General features: G+C 59.7%; 1 protein-coding gene across 1 annotated transcript in view; it reads left to right on the top strand.

The window, feature by feature from the left end:
- LOC119270951 (probable glutathione S-transferase GSTU6) overlaps positions 1-14,210 on the top strand; it is a 16,314-nt gene extending 2,104 nt beyond the window's left edge. Inside the window, exon 2 of the mRNA XM_037552947.1 lies at positions 13,488-14,210. Coding sequence (XP_037408844.1) covers positions 13,488-13,994 — 507 coding nt within the window. The 3' untranslated portion in view covers positions 13,995-14,210. The remainder of the gene's footprint in view (positions 1-13,487) is intronic.
- Positions 14,211-16,377: the final 2,167 nt, after the last annotated feature.

Raw genomic sequence — 16,377 nt, 5'->3', positions numbered from 1 at the left:
GGTGAGAGCGCTCTCGACGACCACAGAGCGCCCGGTCGAGCGCGTTCTCCTCAATGAGGAGCGCTCCCAGGCGCGCACCGCTCCTGTCGACGGCCGCTGCGACATGTCCTGGTACCTGGACACCGGGGCGAGCAACCACATGTCCGGGTGTCGGGAGATCTTCTCCGAGCTCGACGTCGGCGTACGCGGCTCCGTGAGGCTCGGCGACGGCAACGACGTGCAGATCGAGGGGAGAGGCACCATCCTCTTCGAGTGCCGAAACGGTGAGCACCTGACTCTGTCGGAGGTGTATTTCATACCTCGTCTACGCAGCAACATCATCAGCTTGGGTCAGATGGACGAGCTCGGGTGTGAGACCAACATCCGCCACGGGCTGCTGCGGCTTCGCGATCAAGAAGGCCACCTCATCGCGCGCATTCAGAGGAACAACAGACGGCTGTACGTGCTGCACCTGACGGCGGGGCGCCCTGTCTGCCTGCTATCATGCGGTGCGGACGAGGCGTCGCTGTGGCACGGCCGCTACGGCCATCTGAACTTCCGCGTGCTACGTGATCTGGGCCGCCTGGGCATGGCGGACGGCGTCCCCGTCATCGACCGCGTCGACCAAGTGTGCGATGGGTGCGCCCTGGGCAAGCAGCATCGGCTGCCGTTTCCCCAGGCCACGACGTACCGCGCGGAGCGCGCTCTGGAGCTCGTCCACAGCGACCTTTGTGGCCCGATCAAGCCGGCCACAGCGGGAGGTAACCGGTACTTTCTCCTAATCGTTGATGATTACTCACGGTACATGTGGCTTGAGGTGCTCCAGTCCAAAGACGAGGCGTTTGAACGTTTCAAGAAGATCAAGGCTCGGGCAGAGGCCGAGTCGAGCTGCAACCTCCTAGCGTTCCGCTCGGATCGGGGCGGCGAGTTCAACTCGATCGCCTTCCGCAAGTACTGCGACGACGGCGGCATCAAGCACTGCACCACCGCGCCGTACACGCCCCAACAGAACGGCGTGGTCGAGCGGCGCAACCAGACAGTGGTCGAGATGGCCCGCTGTTTGCTGAAGGCCATGGCGGTGCCGGCGACGTTCTGGGGAGAGGCGGTGAAGACTGCGGTCTACCTCCTGAACCGTGCGCCCACGCGCAGCCTCGACGGACTGACGCCGTACGAGGCTTGGCACAAACGGAAGCCGGCGGTGCACCATCTTCGCGTCTTTGGTTGTGTGGCGCACGTGAAGCGGCTCGGCCCCGGCATCGACAAACTGGCCGACCGTTCCACGCCGGCGATCTTCGTCGGGTACGAGGACGGCGCCAAGGCTTACAGGGCCTACGATCCGTCGAGCAAGCGGGTGATCATAACCCGCGACGTCACCTTTGAGGAACAGAGGAAGTGGGACTGGACGACCACGGCCAACGGAGACGCCGCGACCGCGGTCGAACACCTTGTGGTCACCTACAGTGACGAAGAGCGCAACGAGCTGTCATCGCCGGCGCGCACTGGCTCTCCGGCAGCCTCTCCGGCGGTCTCCGCTACACCAATCAGCGCCAGCTCTTCGTCCTCCGGGGCGGCAGGGTCGCCTCCCATGGCGTCAGCAGGCAGCACGCCCATGTCCGTGGAGGACGGTTGGGCCACGCCGCCGGACGACGACAGTGAGCGCCACGACCTCGACTACACTCCGACCCGCTACCGCAAGATGAAGCATGTACTCGCGGAGCTGGATGCAGCGGCGAGGGAAGAGCACGTCGGGCTGTGCCTCGTGGCTGCGGAGGAGCCGGACAGCGTCGATGAGGCACTTGACGAGGCGTGCTGGAAGCGTGCCATGGGCGCCGAGCTCGCGGCGATCCGCGACAATGGCACGTGGGAACTCGCCACGCTCCCGCCCGGCCGCAGAGCTATAGGGCTCAAGTGGGTATACAAGATCAAGAGGGACGCCGCCGGCAACATGGTGAAGCACAAGGCGAGGCTGGTGGCGAAGGGGTACGCGCAGCGGCAAGGCGTGGACTACGACGAGGTGTTCGCTCCGGTAGCGCGCATGGAAACTGTGCGGCTGCTGTTAGCACTCGCGGCGCATCGAGGCTGGCAAGTCCATCACATGGACGTGAAGTCCGCATTTCTGAATGGTGATCTCCGTGAAGAAGTGTACGTGCACCAGCCGCCGGGTTTCGTCATCGGCGGCAACGCGGGAAAGGTGCCGCGCCTCCGGAAGGCGCTGTACGGCCTGAAGCAGGCGCCACGGGCTTGGAATGCCAAGCTCGACGCGTCGCTCGTGTCACTCGGCTTCGAGCGCAGCCCCCTTGAGCACGCGGTGTACAGGAGGGGTGCAGGCGCATCGACTCTGCTTGTCGGCGTCTACGTCGACGACTTGATCATCACCGGCGCCGGCGACAAAGAAATTGCAGCGTTCAAGGAGCAGATGAAGAATCTGTTTGACATGAGCGATCTTGGGCTTCTGTGCTACTACCTTGGCATAGAAGTTCAACAGAAGGCCGGCGCGATCACCCTCTGCCAGGGCGCGTACGCGGCCAAGATCTTGGATGCAGCAGGGATGAGGGGGTGCAACCCTGCAGACACGCCGATGCAGAATCGGCTGAAGCTTGGCAAGACCGGCGCCGGCGAGCCAGTGGATGCCACACGATACAGAAGCATCGCCGGGAGCCTGCGGTACCTCTGCAACACAAGGCCAGACATCTCGTTCTCTGTTGGCATGGTGAGCAGGTACTTGGAGGCGCCGGCGGAGGCGCACTGGGCTGCTGTCAAGCAAATACTGCGCTACGTCAGTGGCACACTGAATCATGGCTGCTGTTACAAGCAAGGTGGTGCAGCAGCGCCGGAAGTGATCGGCTACAGCGACAGCGATCACGCCGGCGACGTTGACGATCGGCGGAGCACAACGGGAGTGGTCTTCTTCCTCAACTCCAGCCCGATCACATGGACTTCTCACAAGCAGAAGGTCGTCGCCGTCTCGTCTTGCGAGGCTGAGTACATGGCGGCGGCAACCGCAGCCTGCCAAGGCGTGTGGCTGTGCAGGCTCCTCGGCGAGCTCACCGGCGACACTCCGACGAGGGCGAAGCTGCGCGTCGACAACAAATCGGCGATTGCTCTGAGCAAGAACCCGGTGCACCACGACAGAAGTAAGCACATTGACATTCGATATCATTTCATTCGTGAGTGCATCGAAGACGGCAAGGTGGACGTCGACCACGTCGGCACTGACGGACAGCTTGCTGATTTCCTCACCAAGGCGCTCGGCTGGATCAAGTTTGTTGAAATGAGGCAGAAGGTTGGCGTCGGAATGGTGAGCACCGGGCGTCGGAATTAGGGGGTGAAATGTTGAACCTGTATTTCCTAGCCCGGTTCAGTCGCTAGCTTAGTTTTCTTTCAGTTAGCAAATAAACGACCGAGTCACGTGTGCTTGTACACGACGAGGCCGATCCTAGTTTCAGTTAGTAGTTAGCTAGCTTGGCGCGCCCGCCAGTGTTGCATGGGATGGCATGCAGCGTAGCTCGCGGCACGCGCGCATCACTCGCACGTCGAGCGTCGTGGGATGGCACGGCCGGTCTGCTCGCGTGTGGAGTTGATCTTTTCTTCTATAATCTCAGTATAAATAAGAGAAGAGGAAAACAGGAAAAGCTGCAACAGTACGCAGCGCAAAAACCACCTGAGTCATCGTTCTCCTCTCGCCATTGTTGCTGTGAGCTAGAGCTTGTAGGTGTTCTTGGTTCCAACAAGTGGCATCAGAGCCGCGTCGTTCCTTGGCGACCATGGCTGGTTCGACTTCTCCGGGAGGCACTCCGGTGACCGTTGACGCCGCAGCGGCGGCCCGTGCAGCCGCTGGCAAGAGCGGCGACGATGGCGCGCGCTCGCCGACTCCAGACCGCGGTCGCAGCCGTGGTCGGAGTCGAACCCGCAGGCACGGCAAGGAGATCGCCGTGCACGAGCGCACGATCCAGGAGCGCCTCGTCCCGGGCGGCAACACGGTGTGGCCGATGCTCACGCCAACGAACTACTTTGAGTGGTCCATGCTGAGGCAAATCAACATGGAGGCTAACTTGATGTGGGACGCGGTTGAGGGAAACCCGACGAGCGCCCCCAACGACAAGGCGGCGCTAGCGGCTATCCTGCGATCCGTACCGCCGGAGATGGTGGGTGCGATCGTGGTGAAGAGGACGGCGAAGGAGGCGTGGGACACGATCAAGACCATGCGCATGGGCGTGGCGCGCGTCCGCGAGGCCACGACGCAACGGCTGCGCTCCGAGTTTGAGGCGATCGCATTCCGCGACGGCGAGACGCTCGACGCGTTCGGCATGCGGATCACCTCGCTCGTCAACAACCTGCGCTCGCTCGGGGACACCATGGACGAGGTGAGAGTGGTTCAGAAATTCCTCCGCGTTGTCCCGTCCCGGTACATGCAGATTGCTCTCGCCATCGAGACGATGCTCGATCTCAACACGCTCTCCATTGAGGAGCTCGTCGGTCGCTTGCGCTCAGCGGAGGAGCGCTACCTCACCAACGATCATGGTGGAGGCGGCGGCGCACAGCTGTTGATGACGGAGGCGCAGTGGCACGCACGGAAGAACCAGCGCGCCCAAGGCCAGAACAACGGCCAGGGCGGCGGTCAAGGCGGGTCCAACGGACCAGGCGGGTCTGGCGGACAGGGCGGCGGCTCAAATCGTCGCCGCGGCAAGCAGCAAAACCGTCGTGGCGGCGGCCAAGGCGGCGGTGGAAACGGCGGGCGCGACGGCGCGCCAAACGGAGAGCGTGACATGTCCCAGGTCAAGTGTTACAATTGTAACAAGCCTGGGCACTTCTCCAAGCACTGCACCGAGCCACGGCGCGAGCGCAAGGAGCAGGCAAACCTGGCGCGTGGCGAAGGGGAGGACACGGAGACGTCTCTCCTGCTGGCCACGGTGAGAGCGCTCTCGACGACCACAGAGCGCCCGGTCGAGCGCGTTCTCCTCAATGAGGAGCGCTCCCAGGCGCGCACCGCTCCTGTCGACGGCCGCTGCGACATGTCCTGGTACCTGGACACCGGGGCGAGCAACCACATGTCCGGGTGTCGGGAGATCTTCTCCGAGCTCGACGTCGGCGTACGCGGCTCCGTGAGGCTCGGCGACGGCAACGACGTGCAGATCGAGGGGAGAGGCACCATCCTCTTCGAGTGCCGAAACGGTGAGCACCTGACTCTGTCGGAGGTGTATTTCATACCTCGTCTACGCAGCAACATCATCAGCTTGGGTCAGATGGACGAGCTCGGGTGTGAGACCAACATCCGCCACGGGCTGCTGCGGCTTCGCGATCAAGAAGGCCACCTCATCGCGCGCATTCAGAGGAACAACGGACGGCTGTACGTGCTGCACCTGACGGCGGGGCGCCCTGTCTGCCTGCTATCACGCGGTGCGGACGAGGCGTCGCTGTGGCACGACCGCTACGGCCATCTGAACTTCCGCGTGCTACGTGATCTGGGCCGCCTGGGCATGGCGGACGGCGTCCCCGTCATCGACCGCGTCGACCAAGTGTGCGATGGGTGCGCCCTGGGCAAGCAGCATCGGCTGCCGTTTCCCCAGGCCACGACGTACCGCGCGGAGCGCGCTCTGGAGCTCGTCCACAGCGACCTTTGTGGCCCGATCAAGCCGGCCACAGCGGGAGGTAACCGGTACTTTCTCCTAATCGTTGATGATTACTCACGGTACATGTGGCTTGAGGTGCTCCAGTCCAAAGACGAGGCGTTTGAACGTTTCAAGAAGATCAAGGCTCGGGCAGAGGCCGAGTCGAGCTGCAACCTCCTAGCGTTCCGCTCGGATCGGGGCGGCGAGTTCAACTCGATCGCCTTCCGCAAGTACTGCGACGACGGCGGCATCAAGCACTGCACCACCGCGCCGTACACGCCCCAACAGAACGGCGTGGTCGAGCGGCGCAACCAGACAGTGGTCGAGATGGCCCGCTGTTTGCTGAAGGCCATGGCGGTGCCGGCGACGTTCTGGGGAGAGGCGGTGAAGACTGCGGTCTACCTCCTGAACCGTGCGCCCACGCGCAGCCTCGACGGACTGACGCCGTACGAGGCTTGGCACAAACGGAAGCCGGCGGTGCACCATCTTCGCGTCTTTGGTTGCGTGGCGCACGTGAAGCGGCTCGGCCCCGGCATCGACAAACTGGCCGACCGTTCCACGCCGGCGATCTTCGTCGGGTACGAGGACGGCGCCAAGGCTTACAGGGCCTACGATCCGTCGAGCAAGCGGGTGATCATAACCCGCGACGTCACCTTTGAGGAACAGAGGAAGTGGGACTGGACGACCACGGCCAACGGAGACGCCGCGACCGCGGTCGAACACCTTGTGGTCACCTACAGTGACGAAGAGCGCAACGAGCTGTCATCGCCGGCGCGCACTGGCTCTCCGGCAGCCTCTCCGGCAGTCTCCGCTACACCAATCAGCGCCAGCTCTTCGTCCTCCGGGGCGGCAGGGTCGCCTCCCATGGCGTCAGCAGGCAGCACGCCCATGTCCGTGGAGGACGGTTGGGCCACGCCGCCGGACGACGACAGTGAGCGCCACGACCTCGACTACACTCCGACCCGCTACCGCAAGATGAAGCATGTACTCGCGGAGCTGGATGCGGCGGCGAGGGAAGAGCACGTCGGGCTGTGCCTCGTGGCTGCGGAGGAGCCGGACAGCGTCGATGAGGCACTTGACGAGGCGTGCTGGAAGCGTGCCATGGGCGCCGAGCTCGCGGCGATCCGCGACAATGGCACGTGGGAACTCGCCACGCTCCCGCCCGGCCACAGAGCTATAGGGCTCAAGTGGGTATACAAGATCAAGAGGGACGCCGCCGGCAACATGGTGAAGCACAAGGCGAGGCTGGTGGCGAAGGGGTACGCGCAGCGGCAAGGCGTGGACTACGACGAGGTGTTCGCTCCGGTAGCGCGCATGGAAACTGTGCGGCTGCTGTTAGCACTCGCGGCGCATCGAGGCTGGCAAGTCCATCACATGGACGTGAAGTCCGCATTTCTGAATGGTGATCTCCGTGAAGAAGTGTACGTGCACCAGCCGCCGGGTTTCGTCATCGGCGGCAACGCGGGAAAGGTGCCGCGCCTCCGGAAGGCGCTGTACGGCCTGAAGCAGGCGCCACGGGCTTGGAATGCCAAGCTCGACGCGTCGCTCGTGTCACTCGGCTTCGAGCGCAGCCCCCTTGAGCACGCGGTGTACAGGAGGGGTGCAGGCGCATCGACTCTGCTTGTCGGCGTCTACGTCGACGACTTGATCATCACCGGCGCCGGCGACAAAGAAATTGCAGCGTTCAAGGAGCAGATGAAGAATCTGTTTGACATGAGCGATCTTGGGCTTCTGTGCTACTACCTTGGCATAGAAGTTCAACAGAAGGCCGGCGCGATCACCCTCTGCCAGGGCGCGTACGCGGCCAAGATCTTGGATGCAGCAGGGATGAGGGGGTGCAACCCTGCAGACACGCCGATGCAGAATCGGCTGAAGCTTGGCAAGACCGGCGCCGGCGAGCCAGTGGATGCCACACGATACAGAAGCATCGCCGGGAGCCTGCGGTACCTCTGCAACACAAGGCCAGACATCTCGTTCTCTGTTGGCATGGTGAGCAGGTACTTGGAGGCGCCGGCGGAGGCGCACTGGGCTGCTGTCAAGCAAATACTGCGCTACGTCAGTGGCACACTGAATCATGGCTGCTGTTACAAGCAAGGTGGTGCAGCAGCGCCGGAAGTGATCGGCTACAGCGACAGCGATCACGCCGGCGACGTTGACGATCGGCGGAGCACAACGGGAGTGGTCTTCTTCCTCAACTCCAGCCCGATCACATGGACTTCTCACAAGCAGAAGGTCGTCGCCGTCTCGTCTTGCGAGGCTGAGTACATGGCGGCGGCAACCGCAGCCTGCCAAGGCGTGTGGCTGTGCAGGCTCCTCGGCGAGCTCACCGGCGACACTCCGACGAGGGCGAAGCTGCGCGTCGACAACAAATCGGCGATTGCTCTGAGCAAGAACCCGGTGCACCACGACAGAAGTAAGCACATTGACATTCGATATCATTTCATTCGTGAGTGCATCGAAGACGGCAAGGTGGACGTCGACCACGTCGGCACTGACGGACAGCTTGCTGATTTCCTCACCAAGGCGCTCGGCCGGATCAAGTTTGTTGAAATGAGGCAGAAGGTTGGCGTCGGAATGGTGAGCACCGGGCGTCGGAATTAGGGGGTGAAATGTTGAACCTGTATTTCCTAGCCCGGTTCAGTCGCTAGCTTAGTTTTCTTTCAGTTAGCAAATAAACGACCGAGTCACGTGTGCTTGTACACGACGAGGCCGATCCTAGTTTCAGTTAGTAGTTAGCTAGCTTGGCGCGCCCGCCAGTGTTGCATGGGATGGCATGCAGCGTAGCTCGTGGCACGCGCGCATCACTCGCACGTCGAGCGTCGTGGGATGGCACGGCCGGTCTGCTCGCGTGTGGAGTTGATCTTTTCTTCTATAATCTCAGTATAAATAAGAGAAGAGGAAAACAGGAAAAGCTGCAACAGTACGCAGCGCAAAAACCACCTGAGTCATCGTTCTCCTCTCGCCATTGTTGCTGTGAGCTAGAGCTTGTAGGTGTTCTTGGTTCCAACAAGTGGCATCAGAGCCGCGTCGTTCCTTGGCGACCATGGCTGGTTCGACTTCTCCGGGAGGCACTCCGGTGACCGTTGACGCCGCAGCGGCGGCCCGTGCAGCCGCTGGCAAGAGCGGCGACGATGGCGCGCGCTCGCCGACTCCAGACCGCGGTCGCAGCCGTGGTCGGAGTCGAACCCGCAGGCACGGCAAGGAGATCGCCGTGCACGAGCGCACGATCCAGGAGCGCCTCGTCCCGGGCGGCAACACGGTGTGGCCGATGCTCACGCCAACGAACTACTTTGAGTGGTCCATGCTGATGCAAATCAACATGGAGGCTAACTTGATGTGGGACGCGGTTGAGGGAAACCCAACGAGCGCCCCCAACGACAAGGCGGCGCTAGCGGCTATCCTGCGATCCGTACCGCCGGAGATGGTGGGTGCGATCGTGGTGAAGAGGACGGCGAAGGAGGCGTGGGACACGATCAAGACCATGCGCATGGGCGTGGCGCGCGTCCGCGAGGCCACGGCGCAACGGCTGCGCTCCGAGTTTGAGGCGATCGCATTCCGCGACGGCGAGACGCTCGACGCGTTCGGCATGCGGATCACCTCGCTCGTCAACAACCTGCGCTCGCTCGGCGACACCATGGACGAGGTGAGAGTGGTTCAGAAATTCCTCCGCGTTGTCCCGTCCCGGTACATGCAGATTGCTCTCGCCATCGAGACGATGCTCGATCTCAACACGCTCTCCATTGAGGAGCTCGTCGGTCGCTTGCGCTCAGCGGAGGAGCGCTACCTCACCAACGATCATGGTGGAGGCGGCGGCGCACAGCTGTTGATGACGGAGGCGCAGTGGCACGCACGGAAGAACCAGCGCGCCCAAGGCCAGAACAACGGCCAGGGCGGCGGTCAAGGCGGGTCCAACGGACCAGGCGGGTCTGGCGGACAGGGCGGCGGCTCAAATCGTCGCCGCGGCAAGCAGCAAAACCGTCGTGGCGGCGGCCAAGGCGGCGGTGGAAACGGCGGGCGCGACGGCGCGCCAAACGGAGAGCGTGACATGTCCCAGGTCAAGTGTTACAATTGTAACAAGCCTGGGCACTTCTCCAAGCACTGCACCGAGCCACGGCGCGAGCGCAAGGAGCAGGCAAACCTGGCGCGTGGCGAAGGGGAGGACACAGAGACGTCTCTCCTGCTGGCCATGGTGAGAGCGCTCTCGACGACCACAGAGCGCCCGGTCGAGCGCGTTCTCCTCAATGAGGAGCGCTCCCAGGCGCGCACCGCTCCTGTCGACGGCCGCTGCGACATGTCCTGGTACCTGGACACCGGGGCGAGCAACCACATGTCCGGGTGTCGGGAGATCTTCTCCGAGCTCGACGTCGGCGTACGCGGCTCCGTGAGGCTCGGCGACGGCAACGACGTGCAGATCGAGGGGAGAGGCACCATCCTCTTCGAGTGCCGAAACGGTGAGCACCTGACTCTGTCGGAGGTGTATTTCATACCTCGTCTACGCAGCAACATCATCAGCTTGGGTCAGATGGACGAGCTCGGGTGTGAGACCAACATCCGCCACGGGCTGCTGCGGCTTCGCGATCAAGAAGGCCACCTCATCGCGCGCATTCAGAGGAACAACGGACGGCTGTACGTGCTGCACCTGACGGCGGGGCGCCCTGTTTGCCTGCTATCACGCGGTGCGGACGAGGCGTCGCTGTGGCACGGCCGCTACGGCCATCTGAACTTCCGCGTGCTACGTGATCTGGGCCGCCTGGGCATGGCGGACGGCGTCCCCGTCATCGACCGCGTCGACCAAGTGTGCGATGGGTGCGCCCTGGGCAAGCAGCATCGGCTGCCGTTTCCCCAGGCCACGACGTACCGCGCGGAGCGCGCTCTGGAGCTCGTCCACATCGACCTTTGTGGCCGGATCAAGCCGGCCACAGCGGGAGGTAACCGGTACTTTCTCCTAATCGTTGATGATTACTCACGGTACATGTGGCTTGAGGTGCTCCAGTCCAAAGACGAGGCGTTTGAACGTTTCAAGAAGATCAAGGCTCGGGCAGAGGCCGAGTCGAGCTGCAACCTCCTAGCGTTCCGCTCGGATCGGGGCGGCGAGTTCAACTCGATCGCCTTCCGCAAGTACTGCGACGACGGCGGCATCAAGCACTGCACCACCGCGCCGTACACGCCCCAACAGAACGGCGTGGTCGAGCGGCGCAACCAGACAGTGGTCGAGATGGCCCGCTGTTTGCTGAAGGCCATGGCGGTGCCGGCGACGTTCTGGGGAGAGGCGGTGAAGACTGCGGTCTACCTCCTGAACCGTGCGCCCACGCGCAGCCTCGACGGACTGACGCCGTACGAGGCTTGGCACAAACGGAAGCCGGCGGTGCACCATCTTCGCGTCTTTGGTTGCGTGGCGCACGTGAAGCGGCTCGGCCCCGGCATCGACAAACTGGCCGACCGTTCCACGCCGGCGATCTTTGTCGGGTACGAGGACGGCGCCAAGGCTTACAAGGCCTACGATCCGTCGAGCAAGCGGGTGATCATAACCCGCGACGTCACCTTTGAGGAACAGAGGAAGTGGGACTGGACGACCACGGCCAACGAAGACGCCGCGACCGCGGTCGAACACCTTGTGGTCACCTACAGTGACGAAGAGCGCAACGAGCTGTCATCGCCGGCGCGCACTGGCTCTCCGGCAGCCTCTCCGGCGGTCTCCGCTACACCAATCAGCGCCAGCTCTTCGTCCTCCGGGGCGGCAGGGTCGCCTCCCATGGCGTCAGCAGGCAGCACGCCCATGTCCGTGGAGGACGGTTGGGCCACGCCGCCGGACGACGACAGTGAGCGCCACGACCTCGACTACACTCCGACCCGCTACCACAAGATGAAGCATGTACTCGCGGAGCTGGATGCGGCGGCGAGGGAAGAGCACGTCGGGCTGTGCCTCGTGGCTGCGGAGGAGCCGGACAGCGTCGATGAGGCACTTGACGAGGCGTGCTGGAAGCGTGCCATGGGCGCCGAGCTCGCGGCGATCCGCGACAATGGCACGTGGGAACTCGCCACGCTCCCGCCCGGCCGCAGAGCTATAGGGCTCAAGTGGGTATACAAGATCAAGAGGGACGCCGCCGGCAACATGGTGAAGCACAAGGCGAGGCTGGTGGCGAAGGGGTACGCGCAGCGGCAAGGCGTGGACTACGACGAGGTGTTCGCTCCGGTAGCGCGCATGGAAACTGTGCGGCTGCTGTTAGCACTCGCGGCGCATCGAGGCTGGCAAGTCCATCACATGGACGTGAAGTCCGCATTTCTGAATGGTGATCTCCGTGAAGAAGTGTACGTGCACCAGCCGCCGGGTTTCGTCATCGGCGGCAACGCGGGAAAGGTGCCGCGCCTCCGGAAGGCGCTGTACGGCCTGAAGCAGGCGCCACGGGCTTGGAATGCCAAGCTCGACGCGTCGCTCGTGTCACTCGGCTTCGAGCGCAGCCCCCTTGAGCACGCGGTGTACAGGAGGGGTGCAGGCGCATCGACTCTGCTTGTCGGCGTCTACGTCGACGACTTGATCATCACCGGCGCCGGCGACGAAGAAATTGCAGCGTTCAAGGAGCAGATGAAGAATCTGTTTGACATGAGCGATCTTGGGCTTCTGTGCTACTACCTTGGCATAGAAGTTCAACAGAAGGCCGGCGCGATCACCCTCTGCCAGGGCGCGTACGCGGCCAAGATCTTGGATGCAGCAGGGATGAGGGGGTGCAACCCTGCAGACACGCCGATGCAGAATCGGCTGAAGCTTGGCAAGACCGGCGCCGGCGAGCCAGTGGATGCCACACGATACAGAAGCATCGTCGGGAGCCTGCGGTACCTCTGCAACACAAGGCCAGACATCTCGTTCTCTGTTGGCATGGTGAGCAGGTACTTGGAGGCGCCAGCGGAGGCGCACTGGGCTGCTGTCAAGCAAATACTGCGCTACGTCAGTGGCACACTGAATCATGGCTGCTGTTACAAGCAAGGTGGTGCAGTAGCGCCGGAAGTGATCGGCTACAGCGACAGCGATCACGCCGGCGACGTTGACGATCGGCGGAGCACAACGGGAGTGGTCTTCTTCCTCAACTCCAGCCCGATCACATGGACTTCTCACAAGCAGAAGGTCGTCGCCGTCTCGTCTTGCGAGGCTGAGTACATGGCGGCGGCAACCGCAGCCTGCCAAGGCGTGTGGCTGTGCAGGCTCCTCGGCGAGCTCACCGGCGACACTCCGACGAGGGCGAAGCTGCGCGTCGACAACAAATCGGCGATTGCTCTGAGCAAGAACCCGGTGCACCACGACAGAAGTAAGCACATTGACATTCGATATCATTTCATTCGTGAGTGCATCGAAGACGGCAAGGTGGACGTCGACCACGTCGGCACTGACGGACAGCTTGCTGATTTCCTCACCAAGGCGCTCGGCCGGATCAAGTTTGTTGAAATGAGGCAGAAGGTTGGCGTCGGAATGGTGAGCACCGGGCGTCGGAATTAGGGGGTGAAATGTTGAACCTGTATTTCCTAGCCCGGTTCAGTCGCTAGCTTAGTTTTCTTTCAGTTAGCAAATAAACGACCGAGTCACGTGTGCTTGTACACGACGAGGCCGATCCTAGTTTCAGTTAGTAGTTAGCTAGCTTGGCGCGCCCGCCAGTGTTGCATGGGATGGCATGCAGCGTAGCTCGCGGCACGCGCGCATCACTCACACGTCGAGCGTCGTGGGATGGCACGGCCGGTCTGCTCGCGTGTGGAGTTGATCTTTTCTTCTATAATCTCAGTATAAATAAGAGAAGAGGAAAACAGGAAAAGCTGCAACAGTACGCAGCGCAAAAACCACCTGAGTCATCGTTCTCCTCTCGCCATTGTTGCCGTGAGCTAGAGCTTGTAGGTGTTCTTGGTTCCAACAGGGTCATCCTGCAGTACGTCGACGAGGCCTTCGGCTCCCCCGGCGACACCCTCCTCCCCGCCGCCCCGCACGAGCGCGCCGTGGCGAGGTTCTGGGCGGCATACTTCGACGAGGAGATGGGCGCGCCGTGGGACCGGGCGCTCAGGGCCGGGAGCGAGGAGGAGCGGGCCGCGTGGATGCAGAAGGTGGTGGACGCGGCGGACAGGCTGGAGCGCGGGCTGAGCGAGTGCACAGGCGGCGGCAGGAAGGGCTGCTTCTTCGGTGGCGAGCGTGTCGGGTACGTCGACGTCGTGGTGGGCGGCGTGGTCTCGTACGTGCACGCCACCGCGAGGGTCTCCGGCGAGAGGGTGTTCCAGGATGAAGCCAGGACGCCGCTGCTGGCGGCGTGGCTGCGGCGCTTCGGCGAGCTCGGCGTCGCCAGGGAGCTGCTCCAGGACGTGGACCGGGTCGTGGACTACGTCAGGTTCATACACGCCAAGAACGCTGGCAAGGCACCTCCTGCGAATTAACCACGGCTCCATGTATCAGCACGCGCGCGTCCATGGACTGTCGACGGCGAAATGAGGAACTGAATGTTATGTGCACTTGCAGCAGAGAAAGTTGATTGGCTTGCAACTCTACCTGTAGCGTGATTTGTAATAAGGGCGTGGCTACGTCTCAGTCGACAGATGACATATAGCATGAAATGTAAGAAAGAAAAAGAAAAGCCTTTAGGAAAAAAATTGCACGAATCTCAATGTATGAGCTTATGAATATGGGTGTGGCTAGGTCTCAATCGACTGAGATTTAACCAAGTCTCAGTCAAGTGGTATAGGATATATCCGGCAAAAAAAAAGTGATATAGGATATAAGAAGAAAAAGAAAAGCTGAAAATAATGTTTTTTACGAATCACCATGCAAACTCAAATGAAAATGGCATCGACTGAGACATAATAAAGTCTTAGTCGATCGAGACCTAGCAAAAGTATATGAATATAGCATCGATTGGGACATAACCAAGTCTCAATCGACTGAGACTTAACAAAATGGCAGTAAAAAGCACTTGTTTTGTTGGATTGAAGCTTCAACTTTTTCGGTGCTTCCAATCTCCGTGTTATGCACCCGGTCAGATTTCCTCGAGTCCATAATGCGTGGGACGCGAAGGCGCGAGCATGCTTTGGGCCACCTCTATATGGTGTTTTTCATTGGGCACGCGTCGTCCGCTGCTATGCCGCCATGTAACTGTGGTGATCGGTCCTATGTGCACATTCAGCACACAAAGTTGATTGGTTTGCAGGTCTGTGTACCGCGACTTGTAATAAGCACTTGTTTCTTTGGATGGGAGCTTGAGCTTTTTTTGGTGCTTCCTATCTCCGCGGGCGCCCTGCACCAGGCCCGTATTACTCGAAAAAAAAACAAGCATTGATTTTGCTTTTTTTTATCATGACTTACACAATGTCATTTTATGATGAAAATTTGCAAGCATATAAAACATTCGTTAAATATTGCCATAAATTTTTTCATTTTTTTGAATTTTACTGTTCACAGCTCATATGAGCTCGAGCTCAGTTTATCCACATCCGCCTTGTTGGCGTCTTTTTGAAAACGACAAAGCTAAAATCCTGCCGGTCGAAAATTAGTGTCATATCTGGACGACCCGCCAACCGTTTGATCTTCATCCGACGGATCTGGCTCAGGGACCCGATAAAAGTTCAAACCCATTGCACGTCGGATCGAGCGGTGGCGATTTTAGGAAAGACCAATTGTACGTCCGAGGCGCTTACGCGGAAACAACCTCTATTCCCTTTGTCCTCGCCGGAAATCACGCCAAACACTTGCCTTTTTTTAGCATCTACTAAAAATCGCAAGAAAAAAGGGGCAAAATGGGAATCAAACTTGGTACGTCACAGGACAATGTCAAACAGGGTGATGCACTAACCACTCAAGCACCCTTCATTTTTTGTTCTGTAGTATGAAGCTAAAGTTTTTGGCCCTGGTTTTCACTACTACATTACTAACCACTCAAGCATGCTTCGCAGTTTACATATGTCGTTTTTTATCATGAGTTTTTTCTCTAGTGCACTGTTGTGGTTCCACTTCATCACGGAAGTAGGTATATCTGCCAATGCTTAGATGATGATGACGGCGATGTTGGTGATGCAATCAACGAGGCTTCTACATGATATGTTGTCCTAGAGATAGTAGATGTTGGCGAAGGGTAGGTGGCAGGTCATCTCGAAAGGATGGAATTTTACCCACCGCAAGCATGATTGCTTTATGTACAAACATCATGATAACTTTGGCTTGAGACGAAAGAAGTTTTTGAAACATACCGTCTGATAACTTATATGTGAATAGCGTGATAATTTAAGTACCATAGACCTGATAAATTACATGCAAACACCATCGAAACTTTTGATCCTACTTTTTTTGATAAAATATAGCCCAGGTAACTTATGTGTGAATAACATGATAATTTCCTCATCGCAGATCTGCTAGCTTACATGCAAACACCCTGGTAACTTTTAGCCCAGATTTTTCTTAATAAAATATACCCGCGGTAACTACTTCGTGAATAGCATGGTAATTTAGGCATCGTAGACCTGATAACTTATGCGCCAACACCACAGTAACCATTTTTGACGAGAAAAAAAGTTGATGAAATATACCCCCAATAACTTCTGTGTGAATAACATGGTAATTTACACGTCACATGCCTGAAAACATATGTATCCTCGTGTCTGGTAACTTTGATGGGAGCAGAGTTTGTTGAAACACACAACGGTAAATTATGTGTAATTAGCACTCTAATTTACAAACCACTAATCTGATAACTTAGGTACTCTAGGCATGGTAATTTTGTCCCGGGAGAAAAGTTGTTGGGACATACCCCGGTAACTTCCTTGTAAACTT

The sequence above is a fragment of the Triticum dicoccoides genome, chromosome 3A (genome assembly GCF_002162155.2).
Source record: "Triticum dicoccoides isolate Atlit2015 ecotype Zavitan chromosome 3A, WEW_v2.0, whole genome shotgun sequence".
Classification (NCBI taxonomy): Eukaryota; Viridiplantae; Streptophyta; class Magnoliopsida; order Poales; family Poaceae; genus Triticum; species Triticum dicoccoides.
Note: the sequence above shows the minus strand (reverse complement) of the source record. Positions and strands in the feature narration are given on the sequence as shown.